This window comes from Vidua chalybeata, chromosome 1 (assembly GCF_026979565.1).
Source record: "Vidua chalybeata isolate OUT-0048 chromosome 1, bVidCha1 merged haplotype, whole genome shotgun sequence".
Classification (NCBI taxonomy): domain Eukaryota; kingdom Metazoa; phylum Chordata; class Aves; order Passeriformes; family Viduidae; genus Vidua; species Vidua chalybeata.
The window spans coordinates 149,360,361-149,380,362 of NC_071530.1; the positions used below are offsets into that span (position 1 = coordinate 149,360,361).

General features: G+C 51.4%; 1 protein-coding gene across 2 annotated transcripts in view; it reads right to left on the reverse strand.

Moving 5' to 3' along the window:
• Window positions 1-2,171: 2,171 nt before the first annotated feature.
• The window catches only part of PTP4A3 (protein tyrosine phosphatase 4A3), a 42,300-nt gene continuing 24,469 nt past the window's right edge, over window positions 2,172-20,002 (reverse strand). The window contains exons 1-6 of one of the 2 annotated variants that reach the window (XM_053952165.1): window positions 19,055-19,121; window positions 12,421-13,246; window positions 11,058-11,150; window positions 7,690-7,820; window positions 7,289-7,363; window positions 2,172-6,825 (exon numbers count right to left, since the gene is read on the reverse strand). In XM_053952165.1, the coding sequence (XP_053808140.1) occupies window positions 6,708-6,825; window positions 7,289-7,363; window positions 7,690-7,820; window positions 11,058-11,150; window positions 12,421-12,525 (522 nt within the window). In that variant the 5' untranslated portion in view covers window positions 12,526-13,246; window positions 19,055-19,121 and the 3' untranslated portion in view covers window positions 2,172-6,707. Of the gene's footprint in view, window positions 6,826-7,288; window positions 7,364-7,689; window positions 7,821-11,057; window positions 11,151-12,420; window positions 13,247-19,054; window positions 19,122-20,002 lie in introns of those variants that run through there. The other variant, XM_053952158.1, reaches the window with a different exon arrangement.

Below are 20,002 nucleotides of genomic sequence, written 5' to 3' on the forward strand. Positions count from 1 at the left end.
GGGGAGGTGAGACCTTTGCCCCTGCATGGCTGATGGTTCAAGACTCCCTGGGCACAGAGGGAAGTGGGGAGACCCTTTGAGGCAGCAAGATGTCCTCAGGTGGAGGTGTTGTGAAAGGGCTGATCCCAAGCAGGTAGATGGGATCTGTGATGAGAGCTGTGCTGTGCCTGGGAAGAGCCGGTGTTGGCCATGGCAGCCAGCAGCAGTCCAAAATAATCAAAGGAAGGTTTCATCATGGTTCAGAATGTACCAAGGCAGCCCTCAGAAAACATTTTTTAATCCTGTCTTATGAGTCTGGACTGTAGCTAGTCTGGACTTTACTGAAGACCCTGCAACCTTTGCCTCCTTGTTCTGTGGACACCTGGCTTGCTGAGGTGCTGGAACATGGAGAGGGAGAGCTGTGAGCCATGGCTCATCTCCCAAGGCTTTGGGGTCTCCAGCATGGATGTGTCTGTGTGAGCTGAGAGTTCTGGAGGTCCCTCTGTGGTGGTGGAGCTCTGAAAGGAGTGTCCATGACAGTCTGAGTCCCTCCTGAATCTATGGTGTTGTCCCTTGACCTCTGATGACTGGAAAGGGAGTCAGGGATGAAGCTAAGCTGTGGACATCCACCTTGAAGTGGTCGTGTTGGGGGGTTCACTGATTTTGTTGTTGGCAGGACTGAAAGCACTGCAATATGTGTCTGTGTACCTTGCAGGTACCAACATCCTCTGCTAAGAACGGTTTAAGGCATTGTGGACCATGGCACCAGTTGGGAAGAGATCAGAGAATCATAGAATGGTTTGAGTTGGAAGGGATCTTAGAGATCATCCAGTTCTACCCCTGCCTGCACTATGAGCAGGGACAACTTCCACCAGACCAGGTTGTTCCAAGCCCTATCCAACCTGGTCTTGAGCACTTCCAGGGACGGGGCAGCCACAGCTTGTCTGGGCCGATCCCTGTGAGTGGCCAACTTAGCCTTTCCCAGAACCTCCCAATTTAATGAACTTTCACAGTACTCCTCCTAGGGAGGGCAGGGACTTGTGCACGGAGTGGCAGCAGCCTAACATGGAGAGTTGGGATCTGGCCTGCAAAGGGGTGCACGTTTTTGGGTGACGGAGAGCAAGGAGGAATGCAGCAGGTAGGAGACAGCATGTACAGACAGGAGCGCGGGTGGGTGTTTCTCCAGCACACACATCGTGTTCAGCAGTCCCCTGGCCCTCCTGCTTGAGAAGAGAGGCAGCAATTAGGCTGATTGAAGGCCCAGTTGCTTCTTGCACAAGGAGGAGGCAGTGCCCCTTGCAGCTGCGGTTCAAAGCCTGCAGGAGATAAGGATCTGCCGTGCCAAGCACTTGGGAAGTGCTGGGGGAATTCAAGGACACCTCTGGCCACGCCACCCTGCTTCACTTCTACCGTCTTCCCAGCTGGCATCTGGCTTAAAAGCCTTCCTGAGCCTAGAGCAGCACAAAGGGAGTTTCCTCCCCACTCTTCCATGCAACCCCATGTAATTACTTGGGAGCTCACACAACTTTGTGTCAGCTTTCCTTGCTTACCAGCCTGTTTGTGCAAGCTCCACTTCCTCAGCCTCCATGAAGACTCTGGTCTTTCTCTCCCTTGGTCATGGGGAGCAGAGTTAAAAACCCAACTGATTTCATGAGATCAGGTGAGGTGTGTGTAGCGTGTTCTCTGGGTGTATTTCAGGGTGTCCAATCAAGGTTAGGCTTTATTGGATATAAAATCATGGAATGGTTTGGGTTGGAAGAGACCTTCCAGATCATAGAGTTCCAAATGCCCCACCATGGCCAGGGAAACCTTCCCCAAGATCAGGCTGTTCCAAGCCCCATCCAAGCTGGCCTTAAACACTTCCAGGGATGGGGCAGCCACAGCTTCTCTGGGCAACTTGTGCCAAGGCCTCATCACCCTCACAGGCAAGAATTTCTTCTTTGTACCTAATCTAAACCCACCCTCTGTCAGTCTGAAGCCATTCCCTGTTGTCCTGTCACTCCAAGGCCTTGCAAATTCTCTCTCCAGTTCTCTTGTAGCACTGGAAGGTGCTCTAAGGTCTTCCTGAAGCCCTCTCTTCTCTAGCCAGAACAAACTCCCCCATACACTTCCACCCTTGGCCAGAGTTCAGCTCTGCCTTTGCCTCCCACATCCTGATAATTCCCATTAGCAGCACCAGGCACACAGGGATGTACAAAACAGTGAACGCTTTTTATTTCGCTGCTGGAGTGTAACCACTGTAATTTCATAAAACTCAAAAAACAACAAAAAAAAAGTGATTACCGAAGGCATACATTTTTTTTTCCTTTTTACACAAGACGTTAAGTAAACAGAAAAATTTCTTTTTAAAAAGGTTATAAAGTGTCAAGATCCTATACCTCATCTGCATATTCAAAGTGATGCCATCTGATACAAAAAGCATTGGGTACAATAATTTAGCTATGGCTCAGACCAAAAAAAAAAAACAAAAACCAAAAATCCCCAAAACAAACAAAAAAAACCAAACAAAAAATAACCCAACAAAAAAAAGTCATCTGGGCTTAATCTACACACTACTATGGTTGCCCAGGGGGTTAAAAAGGAAAATATGCAGTTCTTTGTTGCACAGAAAGGAACAGCAGGGAAGTGGAGAGTTCATTGGGAGATCATAGTCTGAAGGGAAGCAGCGGAACGCCCCCTCCCCGGGAATGTCTGCAAGAGCCCGGCCCAGGACTCCCCCTCTGTGCCAAGAAACCAGCCACATTTGTCTCCCACCAGACAGAATCCCATCCAAACCCACCCGCCAAGCTGCACCTACCCAGTGTGCTGGCAGCAAATAAGATACAAGACCTTGGAAACTGCATGGAAGTCACGAATCTCCCTGTGCGCTTTCCCACTGGGACTAATAAAAACCAAACAAACCCAATGAAAAAAATAAAAAAGGAAACTACTCGTTCTATTGTGGGTAGAGCCAGACTCTGCTTTCTCGGGAAATCTGTTCTCCATAAACCTCTGAAGCTCCCAGCCCAAGCACCACAGTGTCAGCCTTACTGCAAGACTCATAATAAAAATTTACAAATGCTAAGTCTTTAAATGTGTGTCACCAGAACTTTCTTAAATTAAGAGCTGGACATTTGTGATGGCCACATTTTTTGCCTTCCCACCATCCCACCCCTCCATGTGCTCCGACTGGCAAACAAACAACAGAAGGGATATTTGAGGGCCTAGGTGTGCTGTGTGCTGCCGGTAAGAGGACACAGCTACAGGTTCCTGCTCAGATTTATTCCCTCACACGAGGCTCAGACGTGACTGACTCCTGGGTAAAGGCTACAGGCTCTTGGTTTGATGGGTGGGGCACCTCTGCTTTGCCATCCCTTGGGTCTCCAAAGTTCTTGCACCAATTTGGAGCCTTGTCCCTGCAAATTGTGGTGGCTTACCATGGAGGGTGAGGAGGTGGATAGGGGTGAGAAATTATTAAAACCCAGTTTGAGCCTTTGCTTCGGGAGAAAAGGGCAGGATGAGGTGCCTGGTTTGTAGCCAAAGCCATGGGGGTGTCTGTTCCCTGTGACATCTGCCAGGACTCACAGAAACAACTGGGGCAGTGATGGCATTGGCAAATACATCAGATTTTTAAGGCTCTCCTTTCAGAATCTTGGAATTTGTGTACAATTAGTGATTAGTGTACAAGGAGAGAACCCAAGACCAGCCCGAACCATGAGCCCTTGGCTGCTTAGGCCTCGCTCTGGTGTTGTCTACTGAGCTTCAACCTTCCCCCTTACTTAACTGTCTCAAGACTTTTGAGCTCTTCTTTGAGATTTCTAAGCCAAATCCCCCTTGGAAGACCCCTCAATTTCCCCAGCCTCTTGCTTCTGTAACCTTCTCTAGGCTGAAACATCGAGGAGCTGGTACCTCAGAGGAAGGAGCCCAAGTCCATATAAAAAAAATCCCAAATATTTGGCAGTCCAACCCAGAGAAACTTTTGAATTCAGCCCTTCATGCAAAACAGCAGCTCTTGGGCTGCCAAGGTAGCCTTTCCATGGAAGCAGCACATTTTAGAGTTAATGGGGGGATATCCATGAAAAAAAAAAAAAAGAAAAAATATCTAGGACAATTAAATCAGCATTTTTGTTTTGTTTTTTTTTTCAGTGACTCATAAACTGAGGAGGATCAAGATGCCACTCTGCCAGCCAGATGCCCTCAGGATTTGGCTGCATGGCCTGATCAAGAACTGCTTTTATGCCAGAAGCTCCCTAATTTTAAGGTGATTGGGTTGATGCTACATAAAGCGAAGCCTGTCCCCTTCATGTTCCCCCCAAGCCAGCCCCACAAGCTGAGGCCTAAGTGAAGTCATGCTCAAGAGTGGCCAAAGGAGGCTGAAATCAAATCCCTCTGTCCCCAGCCTGAGTCTACTCAAAGGCATCGTGACTGAATCCCAGGACCTCTTGCCCTGGGCAATGTTCCAGGTGATGCTGCCATGAGCATGGGTGAGGAAAACTCATCCTGCCAGGACAGAAATGTCTCCAAGCCCATAAAGCAACAGTTCCCACAAGGAAGGGCATGGGATCAGGAGGTTTCCTGGCTAGCAGGGATTGGGGCTGTCATCACCATGATGTCAAGCCACCTCCTACATCCCTGGGGAAGAAGCAGCACCTATTTTAGCAGCAGGACAGACCCAAGCAGGAAGGGGATGATGACCCACCCAGCAAGGTGCTCTAATACAGGGTCAGGCCTTTTTATCAGCCCAGTCAACACAGACCCTTTGACCATTGCTGCCTTCTCCATAATTCATGGGAACCAACAGCCTGGGATAGAGCAGAAACTCAAGGGACTGAGGGCTGTCCCACAATGCTGGACAGGCTGCAAGTGTGTGGTATGACAACTCCAGGGCCACATGTGGAGGGTCCCCACCTCACTCAGCACCACAGCTTATCCCAAAGGATGACCTTCCCTGCCCTGCCGTGGGGTTGGCCCCTATCAGGTGGTGCTGGAAAGAGCTCCAAACACCTCCACTGCTCACCCATGTGGTGGTACAAAGCAGGCCCCAGCCTTCTGCAGGTACTGAAGTTGTCTAACCAGCTTTCCTCACCACCTGTCCCAAGAGATGAATGCCCTGAAGCGAATGTCTCTGGATACCTACATTTTGGAAGGCACACAAACCTTTGGAGAGACCCAACTCAGGGCCAACGGGACACTGAGGGCATCTCAAGCTGCTCAGCCTAAATCCCAAGAGACTGATGATCAGCCCTCCTTGTCCCAACAACTGTGATCCTCTGCAGCTGAGGTGTGAGCAGCAGTGAGCCCAAAGGACACCTGGAGCATTCCCTGGGCCAAATGTATGTCCTGATAGTGATAGTGGATGGCAGCCAGCTGTGACACAGTTCTGGGTACCAGTCTGGGGCACCATGGGTCACCTCCTGGGCTCTGCTGGGCAGTGACAAGAGAAAGGAAGGCCAGAGGATGTGCAGAAGACAAACAGGGTATTTTTTAAGTTTTTTTTTTCCTTTAATTAGCAAATTTCTTGTTATCCTCATTAAAAGAAAAAAACCAGCCCCGCACCCCCTACGTGCCCACTGCTCCAGCTGCTGCAAGCGTTCAAAGGCAGAAAGTTGAGAGATGTTTAATGTCCCAGCTCAGGGGCAGCTCTGAGCCCACCCCACCTGGGTGTGTGCCAGGGGTGCCAGGCGCCTCGGTACAGACATGGAAAAGGCAGGTGCAAAATTAGGTGATGTGCTCTTGCCAGGAACACCCAAAATCCCCTAGGAGAGCTGCAGCCCAGCCCCTTGGCCAGCAAACACCAGTGGTGGTGGAGAACATGGATGCGCCTTGAGAGGCACACTGTGTCCCCAGGGCACTGCAGCCAGAATTGGGGTTTGTGCCACAGCTCAGGGGTGGGGACAGGACAGCAGAGAACCCACCACCCTGGGCACTGAATTCGGAAGCTATAAATAAGAGCACCCCACACTTTGGGGGACCCAGTGCTGATCCAGCATCCCAGCAAAGCTGAGTGCCTCAAAGCCCTGCTGTGGCCCCTGAGGTTCCCAGTGGCTCTGCCTTCACTGGAGCAAGTCCCCAGCGAGCCCCATCTGCAGCATCGTGGCTGGCACTGAGGCAACAGGGAGGTGGTGAGGTGACAGAGGGACCAGGAGAAAGGGAATGGTGCTGGGGGTCTTAGCTCAGCCCTTCTTCCCCGGGTCACAAGGGTCACTGAGCTAAGAGCCCCTGTCACCTCTCCCTGCTGTCATCACCTTCCCCCCGCTCCCGAGGCCACTGTGCCATCCCCACCTCCATCCCTGCTGCTGCAGCCCTTATTTATGGGGAAGAGGTGGGGAAAGGTTTTTCTGCTCTGGCCCTTCTGCACCCCATCCCTTCTCAGCTGGCAGAGCCCTGCCTGCATCACCCCAAACCAAGCACCCTTTGCCCACCCCTCTCAGTGCAATGGGAGGGGAAAGGGGGGAGGAGGATGGTGATGAAGAACGGTCACACGAGCTCACTGCCTGCTAACACCAGGAGTCTAAGGCCAGTGCTGCCTTCCCTCCTCAGGGCTGTAGCTCGAGAGAGCAGCCTTTTTTGGGGATCCAGCAAGATGAGTGTGCTGTGAGTGCTGGAACACACTGGAGATGCTCCATGTCTCCAACCCTGGCAGAGGGGCGCCACGTGGGGAGCACAGGGCTGGGCCAGAAGGTGAGGGAGTGGGATGTGTGCGAGTGCCCGGGGGTCTGTGCACGGATTTTGGCAAGAGGTCATTGAGGTTACATGATGCAGCATTTGTTCTTGTGGTTATGAGGGTCCTTAAATCGGAGTCTCTGCTTTGGTCGGTATTTTTCCAAGTATGTCAGCTGCTTGCTGTTGATGGCTCCTCTGCGCTTCCTGTGGGGACAGAGAAATGCCAGAACAGTCAGAGGTGTGGCACGAGATCCCCCCTACCCCAAACCACTCTTGTTGGGGTGCTGAGCCCCCCTGCCTGGAGCAGAAAGGGATTTTGGAGGCTGAAGCCAGGTGAACCCTCCAGGGACGGAGACAGGCACTGACCCCAGCAGCTTTCCTTGCTCATCCACCCTTTGAGTCCCAGGACATGGAGAGCTGGGGAGGAAACATGTGGGGCAGAGGTGGGGTGACTGCCAAAAGCCCCTCAGAGATGCTGCCAGCTGCTGCCCCAGCCTCCTGCAAAGGCACAGGCTGCTCCATACCAAGACCTTGTTTTCCCACTCCCCAAAGGAGAGAAAAGCAACCCCAGTGTCACCAAAAAAACCAAACCCTGGGACATGCCAGATCTCTCCATTCCCTCAGAGAGGGACTTTCTGCCCTAAAACCACAACACTGCTCCACTTACTGTCGGATGAACTGGATGGCATCTTCATACTTCATCCCACTCTCAATCAAGGCCAGTGCGACAAGGACGGGTGCGCTGAAAGGCAAAAGCAGTGGCTGTCACTCCCCAGTCACAGAGGCTGATATCCATCATTTGAAGTCCAAGGAGAAGGTCAGGTAGCAGATCCCCCCCATCAGCACCTACTCCCACTAAGGTTTCACAAAACCCTGCTCAAAGAGGGACTGGGAAAAGGAAGGAGAGTACTGGCATGGCTGTCCTTCTCCTGCCGTGGTGGGGAGGTGGCAGCTGCAACAAAACCCTGCTCAGAGGGGTGCTGGGCAAGAGAAAGAGGAGAGCTGGCATGGTTTTCTCTCTCCTGCATTCATGAGGAGTGGCAGCTGAGGTGCTGGGTTCAGACTCACCGCCCCAGGCCGGCCACGCAGTGCACGGCCACGCAGCAACCGGGGTCCTCGCAGAACTTGGTCTTCAGCAAATTGAGCCAATCTTCCACAATCTTGCTGGGAGGAGGTGCTCCATCATCAAATGGCCAATCCTGCAAGGTTGGGAAGAGAGAAACACTGTCAAGTTTCTGGGGAAAACCTTTCAGGGGTTGATTTTTACTTGGGGTGGTGGTGTCTGGGGCCTCAGCTGCAGGGAGGTAGAAGAGTGCCAGAACTGGGCTCACAGCATAGCTCTGTGGGGATACAGGCGATTTTGTGGCCTCATCCAGCATACAGGAATTCCCTGGCTGCTTTGGCTCAGGGTTTGAAGCCACACAAATCTAGGTCTGGAGTCCTTCTGCCTCCCATGGACAGATTGAGCCTGCAGGAGCACCAGTAGGATCTGCAACATGGTCCCCATGACCTCCTGCTTCTGCAGACCAGGATGGCCACCCCATGCTCCATCCCCATCCAGATGACCTCACTGAGCTTTGGGGTGATGCAGTTCCCATCCTGCCCCCTGCCAGCTCCTAATTCAGAATTTGGGAGCACACTGTAGGGGATTTGAGCAAAGGTGGCTTGAAGATGGTTGAAATCTCAGAGCTAGATGTGGTGCTGAAATTCAACTTCCTGCAACACATGGAGGGGAAGACCAAAAGAATGGTCTGGGGACCCACTAACAAGGGAGGGAGATCACTCCAAATGGGGCCATTTAAATATTATCCTTTAGGAAAGGCTACTAAGGGATAAAACAAAAAAAACCCCATCTCCTTCTGAGCTTCATACTCAAGTTGCAGGGGTTCAAAACTGGAGCATGGTGAGGAAGTTGGTCAAATGGATTCTGCACTTGATACCCCTCAGCCCTGGGCTCAGTTATGAGGAGTAAGTGTCCCAAAATGGAGATTTCTTTCCCAAAATAGATTTGTCAGGAGGAGCGTGGGCACTGGCTGTGCAGTACTGGAAGAGAGAGACAGGAAGGGCAGCATCACTTGGAGAGGATATGGCTTGGTGAGCCCCGAAGGGTGCGAGGCACCGGGCCCTAATCCTAGATTTTGAGGAGTGAGTCACTAAGCTGCTGTGCTGAAGTCACCCTTGGTGTGAGATGGCAAAATAAGTTGCTTCACTTCAGTGTTTGAACAGGTGGTGAGATTTCTGTTGGGATTTGATAGCAAAGGAGCATGCTGGGCTTCAGGGTATTTGCAGTGTTTGAGCCAGCCTCCCTGGCTGGCCTGTGCCTGTCCTGCAAGGCCATCTCCTCCTGCAAGGCCACGTCCTCCCTGCAGCCATGAGCGCAGGTCAGGGGCTCACACCAGGGATGACACAGCACCCAACAGAATCATCCTGTGATGGAATGGCTCGGGATGGAAGGCACCTTCAAATATCATCTAGTCCAACTCTCTGCCATGGCAGGGGCACCTTCCACTATCCCAGATTGCTGCAACTTGGCCATGAACACTTCCAGAGATGGGGCAGCCTCAAGTTCTCTGGGCAACCTGTGCCAGTGCCTCACCACTCTCATGATGATAAACTTTTTCCTTATGTCTCATCTAAATCTGCCCTCTGGCAGTTTCAAGACATTCCCCCTTGGTCTATCACTACATGCCTGTGTAAATAGTCCAGCTCTCATGCAGCCCTTTTAGAGACTGGAAGGGGCTTTAAGGTCTCCCCAGAGCCTTCACTTCTCCATATATAGACCTGTATATGGTCTATATATAGAAGCATAGAATTGTTTAGGTTGGAAAAGCCGTCTAAGATTGTCAAGTCCACCTGTTAACCCAGCACTGGCAAGGCCACCACTAAATCATCTCTCCAAGTGCCACATCTACAGCTCTTTTAAACCCGTCCAGGGATGGTGACTCCACCACTTCTCTGGGCAGGCTGTTTCAATGCTTGACAACCCTTTCAGTGAAGAAATTTTTCCTAATATCCAACCTAAATCTCCCATGGGGCAACTGAAGGTCATTCCCTCCTGTCCTGTTGCTTGTTACCTGTGAGAAGAGACCAACCCCCACCTGGCTACAACCTCTTTTAAGGGAGTTGTAGAGAGGAAAAGATCTTCCCCAAGCCTTCTTTTCTCCAGGCTAAAAACCCTCAGCTGCTCCTCATCAGACTTGTGCACCAATATACATTTATATCCCAAATATATATATGTATGAGGATACAGATAAATATATGAGGATATACAGATAAAAATATACCGAATTGTGTATATCAAATAAAAATATATACCATGATATCTCAAAAATATATAGATTTGATATAATTACAGAGATATTTCTGTATCTGCAGAGATACATCTATCTATAGAAAACCAGGTTTTAGATATCTCTTGATTTACATTATATAGTTTCTATATGGTTATAGAAATATTGATATAGAAACTATTTAGTTTCTATACAATGTCTTGTATAGGTTCTCTAACTCTCTATAAAAAACATATCCTAGATATGTATCTCTCCACATAAGAGAGATATAAGAGATGTAAAGAGGTATGTATATAGATATAGAAACTCAGACTGAAGGTTCCAGATAGAAATAGGGTAAAATGCAGAATTTGGTGTGTGAGCAGATATGATCTCCAAAATACAGATTCTGTACATGTAGGATACAGTGATCTTTCCAAGATATATCCAGTAGAGACACAGATTGCATCTATATCTAGAGACATCTGCATCTGGAGGATCTCTATCTACAGAGCCATGGGATTATCCACCTATATCCCTGAGGATCTAAGATAGAGCCTCCTCTCTCTAGGATATACATTATACAGAGCTATATAAAGAGGTCCTACACAGAGGACCACCCCAGAAGACACAAGGCATTTCCAAACCCTTCCCTAAATAATGAGCAGAGCCTCACCTCCCAGCTGGAGCTGAACTCCCTGGCAGGGCTATCACGTCTGACATCATCTCCAATTACCTATCAGCCAAGATACAGCCCAGGCAGCTGCATGCTCTGCCTTTCCCAGCTTGCTGCCTGCTCCCTTTCATCCCCCTCAGCTGCACCAGCCAGCTGCTGGAAGAGCAAGAAACCCTCACACCACCCCCCCAGATAAGATAACGCCGGGGGTAATGGGAACCACGCGCATCTTCCCCGTGGGATCAGGCGCTCTCATCCCTGGATGCTTCAGATCCTGAGCAACAGGCAAGGAAGGCAGCTGCCGACTCAGCCGGGTGAGTCACAGTTTCGGCTGCGTGGGCAGCACGTCTCTTTTTAAAGCACCAGCCTCAGCTCAGCTCAGCTGGGCTTCTAGCTCTGCTCCTACTGGGGTGTTTAACAGCCCCAAGGGATGAGATTTTTAAGGGTGATGTTGAGGCAGCCCCCCAGTGCCCATCCTGCTGCCCACCTACCATGACAGTGATGCCATCCTTCTCCAGGGGGGTCTTGTCATAGGTCACTTCACACACTCGCACGACTGTGGTGGCACCATATTTCTTCAGGTCCTGTGGAGGGAAGGAGGAGGGGTCTGAACAGACCCTGCCAGATACACCCCAGTTAACCCCAAAACATCCAAGCCCTGCTATGACCATGTAGAGCAGTATGGACCCTAAAACAGTACTGTGCCCCTTCTCTGAACCCTTGACCTGTGGTCCATCCAGCCTGCCAGGCACAAGGAAACATGAAATCCGAGGACACCAAAGCCAAGTGGCCTTGTAGGATTTTTAACCAGCATCTTCATGACTCCTCAGAGTCACGAGTACCAATGGGGCCATTTATTTTTAAGCCCTGACAGCCTCATCAGCAGGGATTTTATACCTCAGGCAAAGAAACATCCCTGACATGGGTGCCAGTCCTCTGAAGGAGAAATTATTTGTGCCTGGTCACGCTCCTGATGCAGAAATGCATGGAGGCAGCTGTGGGGGAGTCGTAGCATGCCCCACCAGTCGAGCTCAGCATCTCACAGATGGCTCAGGGGCTCCTTCTCCACCTCGCTGCCGTATCATCACTCCAACACGCTGCAGGCTCAGGCGTGGGACTTGGGATGCTTCCAGCATGGCTCATTGCCCGGTGCGAGGATTGCCCCCGGATTATGCGCCCGGTGTGCCGGCCTCGCCGGGCACCGTGAGATCATCCCCAGTGATCCACCTCCTTTGTTCCCCATATGCGCTCACCAGACCGTGGTGAGCCCCACACGCTCAGCAGCCTGGCCAAAAGTGTAAGAGACTGGAGGAAAGGGGAATTTTTCTCCCTTCTCACTGGCGTGGTCCCCATCGCCCTCTGCAGTATGCAGAGTATGGGGTCCCCAAATCACAGCCACCTTCCTGTCACCCTGAGGCATTGGCACTCACACAGCAGCTACCAGTGCTGGCTCTTCAACACCGAGCTCTCCAGCACTACCCAACACACTCTGGGCATTGGAAATACGCTGGGATATTTGGGATCAAAAGCCATTATTGAGGTGCTGGGAGGAACAGGGCAGGTTGTGTGCACCCATGTGCATCACTCCAAAACCCTGTGACATGATGTGATAGTGGATCTGACAGGGGATGCAAAGGGAATGGCGAAACTCTGCTCCATCTCTACCGTGCCCAAACATCACACTTGGGGTCCTGAAAAACATCCCATCCCAAAAAAGCTGGCAATGATCGGACCCACTGCCCACCAGGTGCTGTGGTATCAAAGGGGATGTCTTGTCCTCTCATCAACATCAGCTTTTAGCCCCTAAAGATGCAACTGGACCCTGGTCCCCACCTTCCAGTCTCCCCTCCTTACCTCCAAGAAGGTGCTGAGTGTGGCATTGGTGGGGTTGTGGGTGATGAGGAACCTCATGTTTTTGTAGCAGACCTCCACGGGTGCAGGGCGGTTCATCCGGGCCATGGTGGGGACAGTGGGAAGGTGAGGTGGTGCTGACAGTGGCAGGGGAAAAACCCAAGAAAAGTGTGGTGTGGAGGGGCAAAAAAAAAAAACAAAAACAAAAAACCCCAAACAAAACCCTAACAACCCCTTTGCGGTTCAAAAATAAAAATAAAACAAGATCGAGAACTCAATATACAGACGTTGTGCAAATAATCCCAACTCTTGGGAGCGCACCGGCTTCCTTGACACACCACAAACCTCCCAGGGGGAAAAAAAGCCAGATGGGGAAAAAAAATATAATATTAAAGAAATAATAATAATAATAATAATTAAAAAAAAAATCCCTTTGCTGTAGTGTTGGCGTCCTCTGCGTGTGTGCGACGGCGAGCGGCTGCTGCCTCCGGTGCCGCGCGCTCCCGGGCGCTCTAGAAAGGCCTCTGCATATGGGGGGTGGTGGTGGCGGGAGGGTGGCCCCCGTCACGTTACCCCATCGGGGTATGTGGAGTACTTGGGGGCGGCACGGGGGGCCGGGAGCCTACGGGGCGGCGTCGGCGGCGTCCGGCAGCGGTGCCTCGCTGGGGCGATCCATGCACGGGAGCCTTGAATGGTTGAGTCGGAGGGTCGGGGTGCTGGGCAGGACGAGGAGAGGCGGCCGGGGGCTGCTTCACAGGGCGGGCTGCCGGGGGCTGCGGGGCTCACAGCTGCTCCTCAGCACCTCCATAAATCCCAGTGCAGAGCGAGGCTGCGGGGGAGAGAAAGGGAAACGCGGTGGTGAGAGTGTCCTCCTCCCCAAGGAAGCCCCTGCCTGGTGTGGGTGCCCCTGAAGGCACCATCACTTTCTACATCCCCTATGAGCATCCCTGACCATCCTCATCTTCACAGGAGACCATAAATTAGAAAGCGAGGTGGTATTTAAAGCTAAAGCTGAAATATCATCTGGAGAGCTGAAATGGCACTGGAAAGCCAGAAGGGATAACTCACATTTCACCCGCAGAACTGAAAGCACATGGCAGGGAAGGCCTTGGTCTCATATACCACCCAACATCTGCACCTGCTGGTGGATTTAAGCACCCAGTTCATGCCAGCTGACCCCCCCCAACACCCATCCAGACCCCGCAGACCTCACCTTTGTGTCCCCAAAAAGCACGTTGAATATCTCCACCCTAAATGCACACTGTGCCCGAAACCAGCTGCTGCTGCCGCTAATCGGCCACATGCTCCTGGCGCTGGGCTCATGTCCACGAAATGCACCTCTAATGCTCTTAGGAGAATTAAGCCGCCTGCAAATGAGCTATCTTGGGGAAGGGGGGGGGGGCCGAGGAGGGGGTTGCATGTGTGTGGTTTTGCCAGGGTTAGTGATAGATGTGTCTCCCTGCCTGCTCATCCACATTGCCACACCGCCGGCACATCGCTCCCAGTAATGCAGCCCGGCCCCTCCACCCATGGCATCTTTGCTTTCAAGGGTGGCAATGGGAAGAATTAAAAAAGAAATCAATTCCCACTATGGAAATACTCAAATCCATGAGATGATGGGCCCAGTGGGGAGGCAAGGGCTCTGCCAGCCCCACTCAGAGCCGAGAGAAACCCAGCCAGAGCCTCCCCAGGTTGCTCCCCACTGGACTCTTGTTTTGAAGCTGGTCCTTCCCCCAGGTCAGCGGCTGCTTAGTGCTGGGTGGCCAGAGCCTCAAAATAGACCATAAGCACATAAGTAACCCGAGCCAGGCCAGCAGGCACCCCCTTGCCTCTCCTCACAGCAGCCAGAAACTTTCCCCTCTGGATTGTTTCACCCTTATGCAATGAGACAAGGTGGGAGTAGGGAGATGAGCTGAGCCCTGACCAGCTCATAACAGCACCTGGGTACTGACAATGGGTTTGTCCAGGCCTGAGCATGATTTATAACATGTTTAATACCTCCTGCTTCTCCAGTGGCACCCAGGAATGAAAAAGTTAAATAGCAACAGGAAAAAAGCCAGGTGAGGTGCCAGAGGAAGCAGAGCTGCTCTGCTGAATGTGCCCAGTTTGGCTGCTAAAATCATGGACTCTTCCCAACAACCAACAATGCTCCATCACACTTGACTATTTTTTTTTTTTTTTTGCCCATAAAGAAGGGGATAATGCTATCCTAGAGTCCTGCAAGGATGTTCTGTGAAGTTCAAACCCTGCCTGGGCTGCAGGGTTTGAGTGGGACATTCGGGGGGGACGACTTTCCAGTCCCCATTGAGAAATCAGATTTTAGCAGTTGATGGAGGCTGGGAGCTTGGCTGAGGCATGGGAGTGAGGTGGGAGCTGCCTCTCTGAAGCATTTTAGGTGTGATTCAGAACAGCTCAGCCCACAGGTGATGCTGAACCCCCCAGGGTAGCTGATCCTCCCCACCTGGACCACAGCAGCTGGAATTTTTGCTCAAAGCTTGCAATGATCCTGCAAGATGGGCTGGGAAACCTGCTTCCCCCACAGCGTTCACCATACTTTTTCAATGATGATCCCACCTATCACTTTGTGGGATCTGCTTCTTCCCAAGACAATCTCACCATGGCTGGGTAAGAATCAATTTCTTATTTCAGGAGGGTAATTCTGGGCTGGTTTTGGCCGTGTGGCTCCTACATGTCCAGCTGCCAATCTGCTGGCCAGCACAACCACAAAAAGGGATGGGAGGTGAGAGAGATGGGCAGCCACAGTTGCCTGCTCAAAGGGAAGAGCTGATGCAAAGTAGGAATTGCCCCAAAGCATCACCTTGAAAGCCTAATTTCTCTGAAACAAAGGACTGGAGGATATTTTGCTTTTACTTTTCATGCCTTTGCTCTTCAGGCTTCCAGTGTGTTTAATGCCATTTGTCCTAATGCCATTTGATCTGATCCTGATGATCAATCTGATTTGACATACCAGCACCAGAGGTGCACAAGGGAAATTATCAAAAAATGACTTTTCTCCCTCCAAACAACCCCATACCTCGTTTTAACCAGCTGCCAGGGACATTAATATGAACTGTGCCCATGTTTACCCACGTCCTGGATTAAATCCCACCTGCTGAGCAATCCCGTGGGGCTGGGAGCTGCTGCCAGCACCAATGCCTGCGCTGCCCCCTGTCATCATCCGACACACAGTTCAGGCTCCATCGGTGCTCTGGATCCCGGACGATTTTTTATTGGCTTGGGCGTGCTCGCTGCCAGTAACGGAGGCTCAATGGGAACCGCCTGCCTACGAGAACAGCGAGTGCTCCTTTCCCACAAGGTCTCCTCTCCAGTGGAAGCGTTTCAAGTATTTTGGCAATCACACATCCCAGCAATTCAGTCCCGAAGCCCATAAATCCCTGATGGGTATTCAATCACAAATCATCCCCGGCGTTTCAGGCTGCGATGCTGATCTCCATATTAAGCGTGGCAGAACAATGTGGAAAAGGGAATTTCAGCTAATATTAATAACCTGCCAAGTGGAATATAAATCCTTCTCATTTGAGTGCTCCGGGGGATGTAGAGGAAGCATGTGAGGACACAGTGAACAAGCCCTGGATGAGGATGCTCAGCAGTGCAGCGCTGGCCTGTCAGGCTCAAACCCATCTTGGGAAAGCCCGATGAAAGGAGGTTGTAGCCAGGTGGGGGTTGGTCTCTTCTTCCATGTAACAAAGCAACAGGACAAGATGAAACAGCCTCAAGTTGTGCAAGGGGAGGTTTGGATTGGGTATAAGAAAAATTTCTTCACTAAAAGGGTGCTCAGGCATTGGAGCAGACTGCCCAGGGAAGTGGTGGAATCGGTATCCCTGGAAGAGGCATGGATGTGGCACATGGTTTAGTGGACCTGGCAGTGTTAACAACTGATCTCAGAGATCTTTTCCAACTTTAATGATTCTATGATTTTCTTTTCACCATGAGTGTGGAAATTTCTGCTTCTTACACAAGAATTTTGCAGCCAAGAGCCCACTGAGGATCCAGTATGAATACACACCAGTATGAATACACACCACTGTGGCAAGACAGCAGTGAAGGTTGCTGCTCTTGGGGATGGGGACCACTGAGCCATCATCTTCTTGTCTTACACCCCCACAGCTGAGGGGATCACAGGGCTCTCCGAAATATTCCTTTGCCGTGTGGCAAGATCATTACGAATGTCTTGGCCTCATCCCAGATGTCCAGGGACTAAGCCTGCAACAGAAGGATGAGGCTGATCTTCCTCATGGCAACTTGATGGAAAATAAAGGTCAGATCTTCTTCTCCCAGTGAATGGAAGAGCTTGGTTGGAGAGGCAAGCAGATGCCTGACCCGCCGCTGTGCTGCTGGTACCCAGCTAGTGGGACACAGATGGTGGAGTCAGGTTTTCCTAAACACAGCACATCCCCAAGAGAAGGAAAAGGAAGCTTTGCAGAGCCAAGGTGTCGCTCCACATGAGCTTTAGCAGCAGGACTCAGAACAAAGGCTCCTACCCAAACAATGTGTATCTCACCCATATATAAATATAGTGATCTCAGAGTGAGCACATCTCCTGTTCAAAGTTCATCTTCAGAGAAATCCAACAAAACACCCAGCTGTGTCACACTTTCTCGACCTCTCTCCTGCTTTCAGCTCACATATCAAGACACTGACCAACCCTTTCTCCTTAAGGCTGATGAAGTCCTGCTCTCCCTGCTCCCAACAAGCACTTCCATCACCCTGAGAACTGAATCCAAGTTTCTGAGTATTTCCAGTTATCACCATGCAGAAGGTTCTGCACACATCTGTTGCCACTGACACGAGTGACCATGGGGAGCAGATCTATGAGGCTCAGCTGCACACATAAGATCTGTACCAGCAGTACCACCACTGTCACCATTGCCACCAGCTGAGCAGCACCACCAGCATCACCACTGCCACCATTCCCACCAGTGTCACCACTGCCACCACCATCACTGCAACCAGAATCAGCAGCATCACCACTGTCACCATTGCCACCACAAGCACCACAATGACCACTGCCATGAGCACCACTACTGCCACCAGTGTCACCACTGCTATCAGTAGGAGGAGCACCACTGCCATCACTACACTGCCACCAGCATGAGCAGCACCACTGCCACCAACACCACCAGTGCCACCAGCATCAGCAGCAGCACCACCATTCCAAGCATTGCCACCAGTGTCACCACTGCCACCCCTATGAGCAACACTACCACTGCTACCACTGGGTTCCACCAGCATGAGCAGCACTGCCACAAGCACCACCACTTCCACCAGCCCGAGCAGCATCACCACTGCCAGCATCGCCATCATTGACAGGGAGGACAGGTCCCAGGACAGAGAGAGCCACAGTGCTGTCCCCAGCCTGTGACTGCAGCTGGGACACAGCCAATGTGCTGAGACTTCCTCCAGTTGCATCCGCACGGAAGGAAACAGGAAAGGTCCAGGAGGAGAGCGACGGAAACAAAACACCCAGCAGGAGACGGCATCTGTGGGGAGAGGTGTAAGCAGCCACCGGGATGTCCTGCTCCAGGGCTGGACAGAGCAGTTGGGATGTCCTGGAAAAGCTACCCTGGGTACTGTGGTGGCTGTGGGGTACCTGCTGCCAGGAGCGAAGCAGTGCCTGGCATCATCTGCCAGGGAAGCATCGTGGGGTTTTTCCTCCAAGGAGTTATTTTTTAGGTTGTTTCTCTTGCTGCATGTGATGTTTTCTGAGCAAAACACAACAAGGAGGATTCAAAATGCACAGGTGTAGAGGGAAAGAAATGGGGGACTCCTGGCAGCCCATGAAAACACACCTGTAAGATAAGCCAGGTCATGTATCTTTCCCCATATCCTTTTTGGTGTGCAATAAATACTGGCTAACACAAAATTTTGCCAAAGAGAGCTGTGCAGCCCTTGATTTTACAGCTCCAGTTGGACTTAAGGAGTTTGGTAGCATTTAGAGAGCAGAAAAAGATGCCAGCATGATGTTGGCATGGACATTTGCAAGCAGGAGGCACTCAGGACACCAGGAAAGAGGGAGAAATGGGGAAACTGAGGCAGTGAGCCAGCCAGCCAGATAAAAAGAGCAAAGTCTTCCCAGCACTGTGCAAGCTGGGAATGCACCGGAGGCACTGGTAACATGATCAACCCTTTCTTATCTTGTATTTGCACCTTTTGTCTTTGAAGAGAGGCTGAGGCACAGTGTGGAAAGTGTCTACAAAGGTCCTTTGGGAGTTGTTTTTCCCTCTCACCCAGATTCACAACCCCTGGACACGGACCCTGTGCCCACACTGGAATTCCTGTGATGCCACCAGTGTCAGGGCTGCCTCTCCTGTCCAGTGCTCACAGGGCAATGCCCTGGAGGAAACATGATGCTTCAAGCACCCCTTCAACAGCCCTTTAGCTGGAATTTCAGCTTTTCCCTTCTCATGCAGCCCCCAAACAACTTGAGTTTGAGGTCTCCATGAACAGTTTTTTAACTTAATTCCTTCTTGTACCAGAAGATATTCAGCCATCAGAGGATCATAAAAACCACAAAAAGTCACTAAACCTTCCGCACTGTGGGGAAAAGGAACACCCTCAGCTGAACACAGTCCCCCATCCATCCCTCCCACCCTGTCCCCAGCAGTGCACGACTCACAGGCAGCCACCGGTGGCCCTGCTCACAGCGAGATCCTGGTTTTATGATCCGGGATATCCCCTCCACTGCCTTCCCCCAGCAGCCACGAGGAGCTTGCAGTCGTGCTGCTGACGTCAGAGGTTTTTCCTGGCTTGGATTTGAAGGGAAAGGAGGAAAAAAAAAGAAAAAAGAGGGGGGAGGAAGAGAGGCCAACTCCATGGGGAAAAGTAATAACAGGCTTGGGGCTGGCTGCCTCCCAGATCTGCAGAGGGTGTGCCCCTAGAGGGTTTTTTTGGGGAGGGGTGAAAGGCTCAGTTGTTTGGGGATGGATGGTCCCCACGCTCCAGCACCCGATGCACAGGGAAGTCAGGAACCCCAAATACTGGGGGGCCAGCTCCCTCCATTCTTCAGGGATTTCTTTTGGCCAGAAGAATCAGGGAAAAAAAGCAATTCTGTGTGTGATTGGGCACTTCCAGGCTTCAAGCCTTGTCCAACAGTATCTTTGGAAAGAAAATAATCCCAAAGCAGCATCTTCACCCCAAAACAGACACTGGGTACAAACTTACCCCAGTGGTCACCCCCAACAAGTGCCACTGCCACGTGTCTCTCTCACCCTGAAACCCTGGGGCAGCTGAACATCTGCCCAGCTTTTTTCTTGTGGTTTCTCACAGTATTTTGAGTGAATTTAACAGTTGTGGCAGGTGGCAAAGTTTGGGGGTGGGGGTGCAGAATGATGTGTTTTTGGGGGAAACACGAGAAACAGCAGCACTCTCCTGGGAGAGCAGGGAGAAGCTGCCATGATCTCCCCTTTGAGGTACAGTTTGAGCCTGAACCTCTGTCCCACGAGACCTGAACTTTGCTATTTGCAAAATCCCCCCTCGATGGGGGGGAGTCTGATGGGAAGTTGTCCCTACATTACCTGGTCAGGCCACCAGGAGCCCTGACCCAAGGCCACCAGAGCCCTGTCTG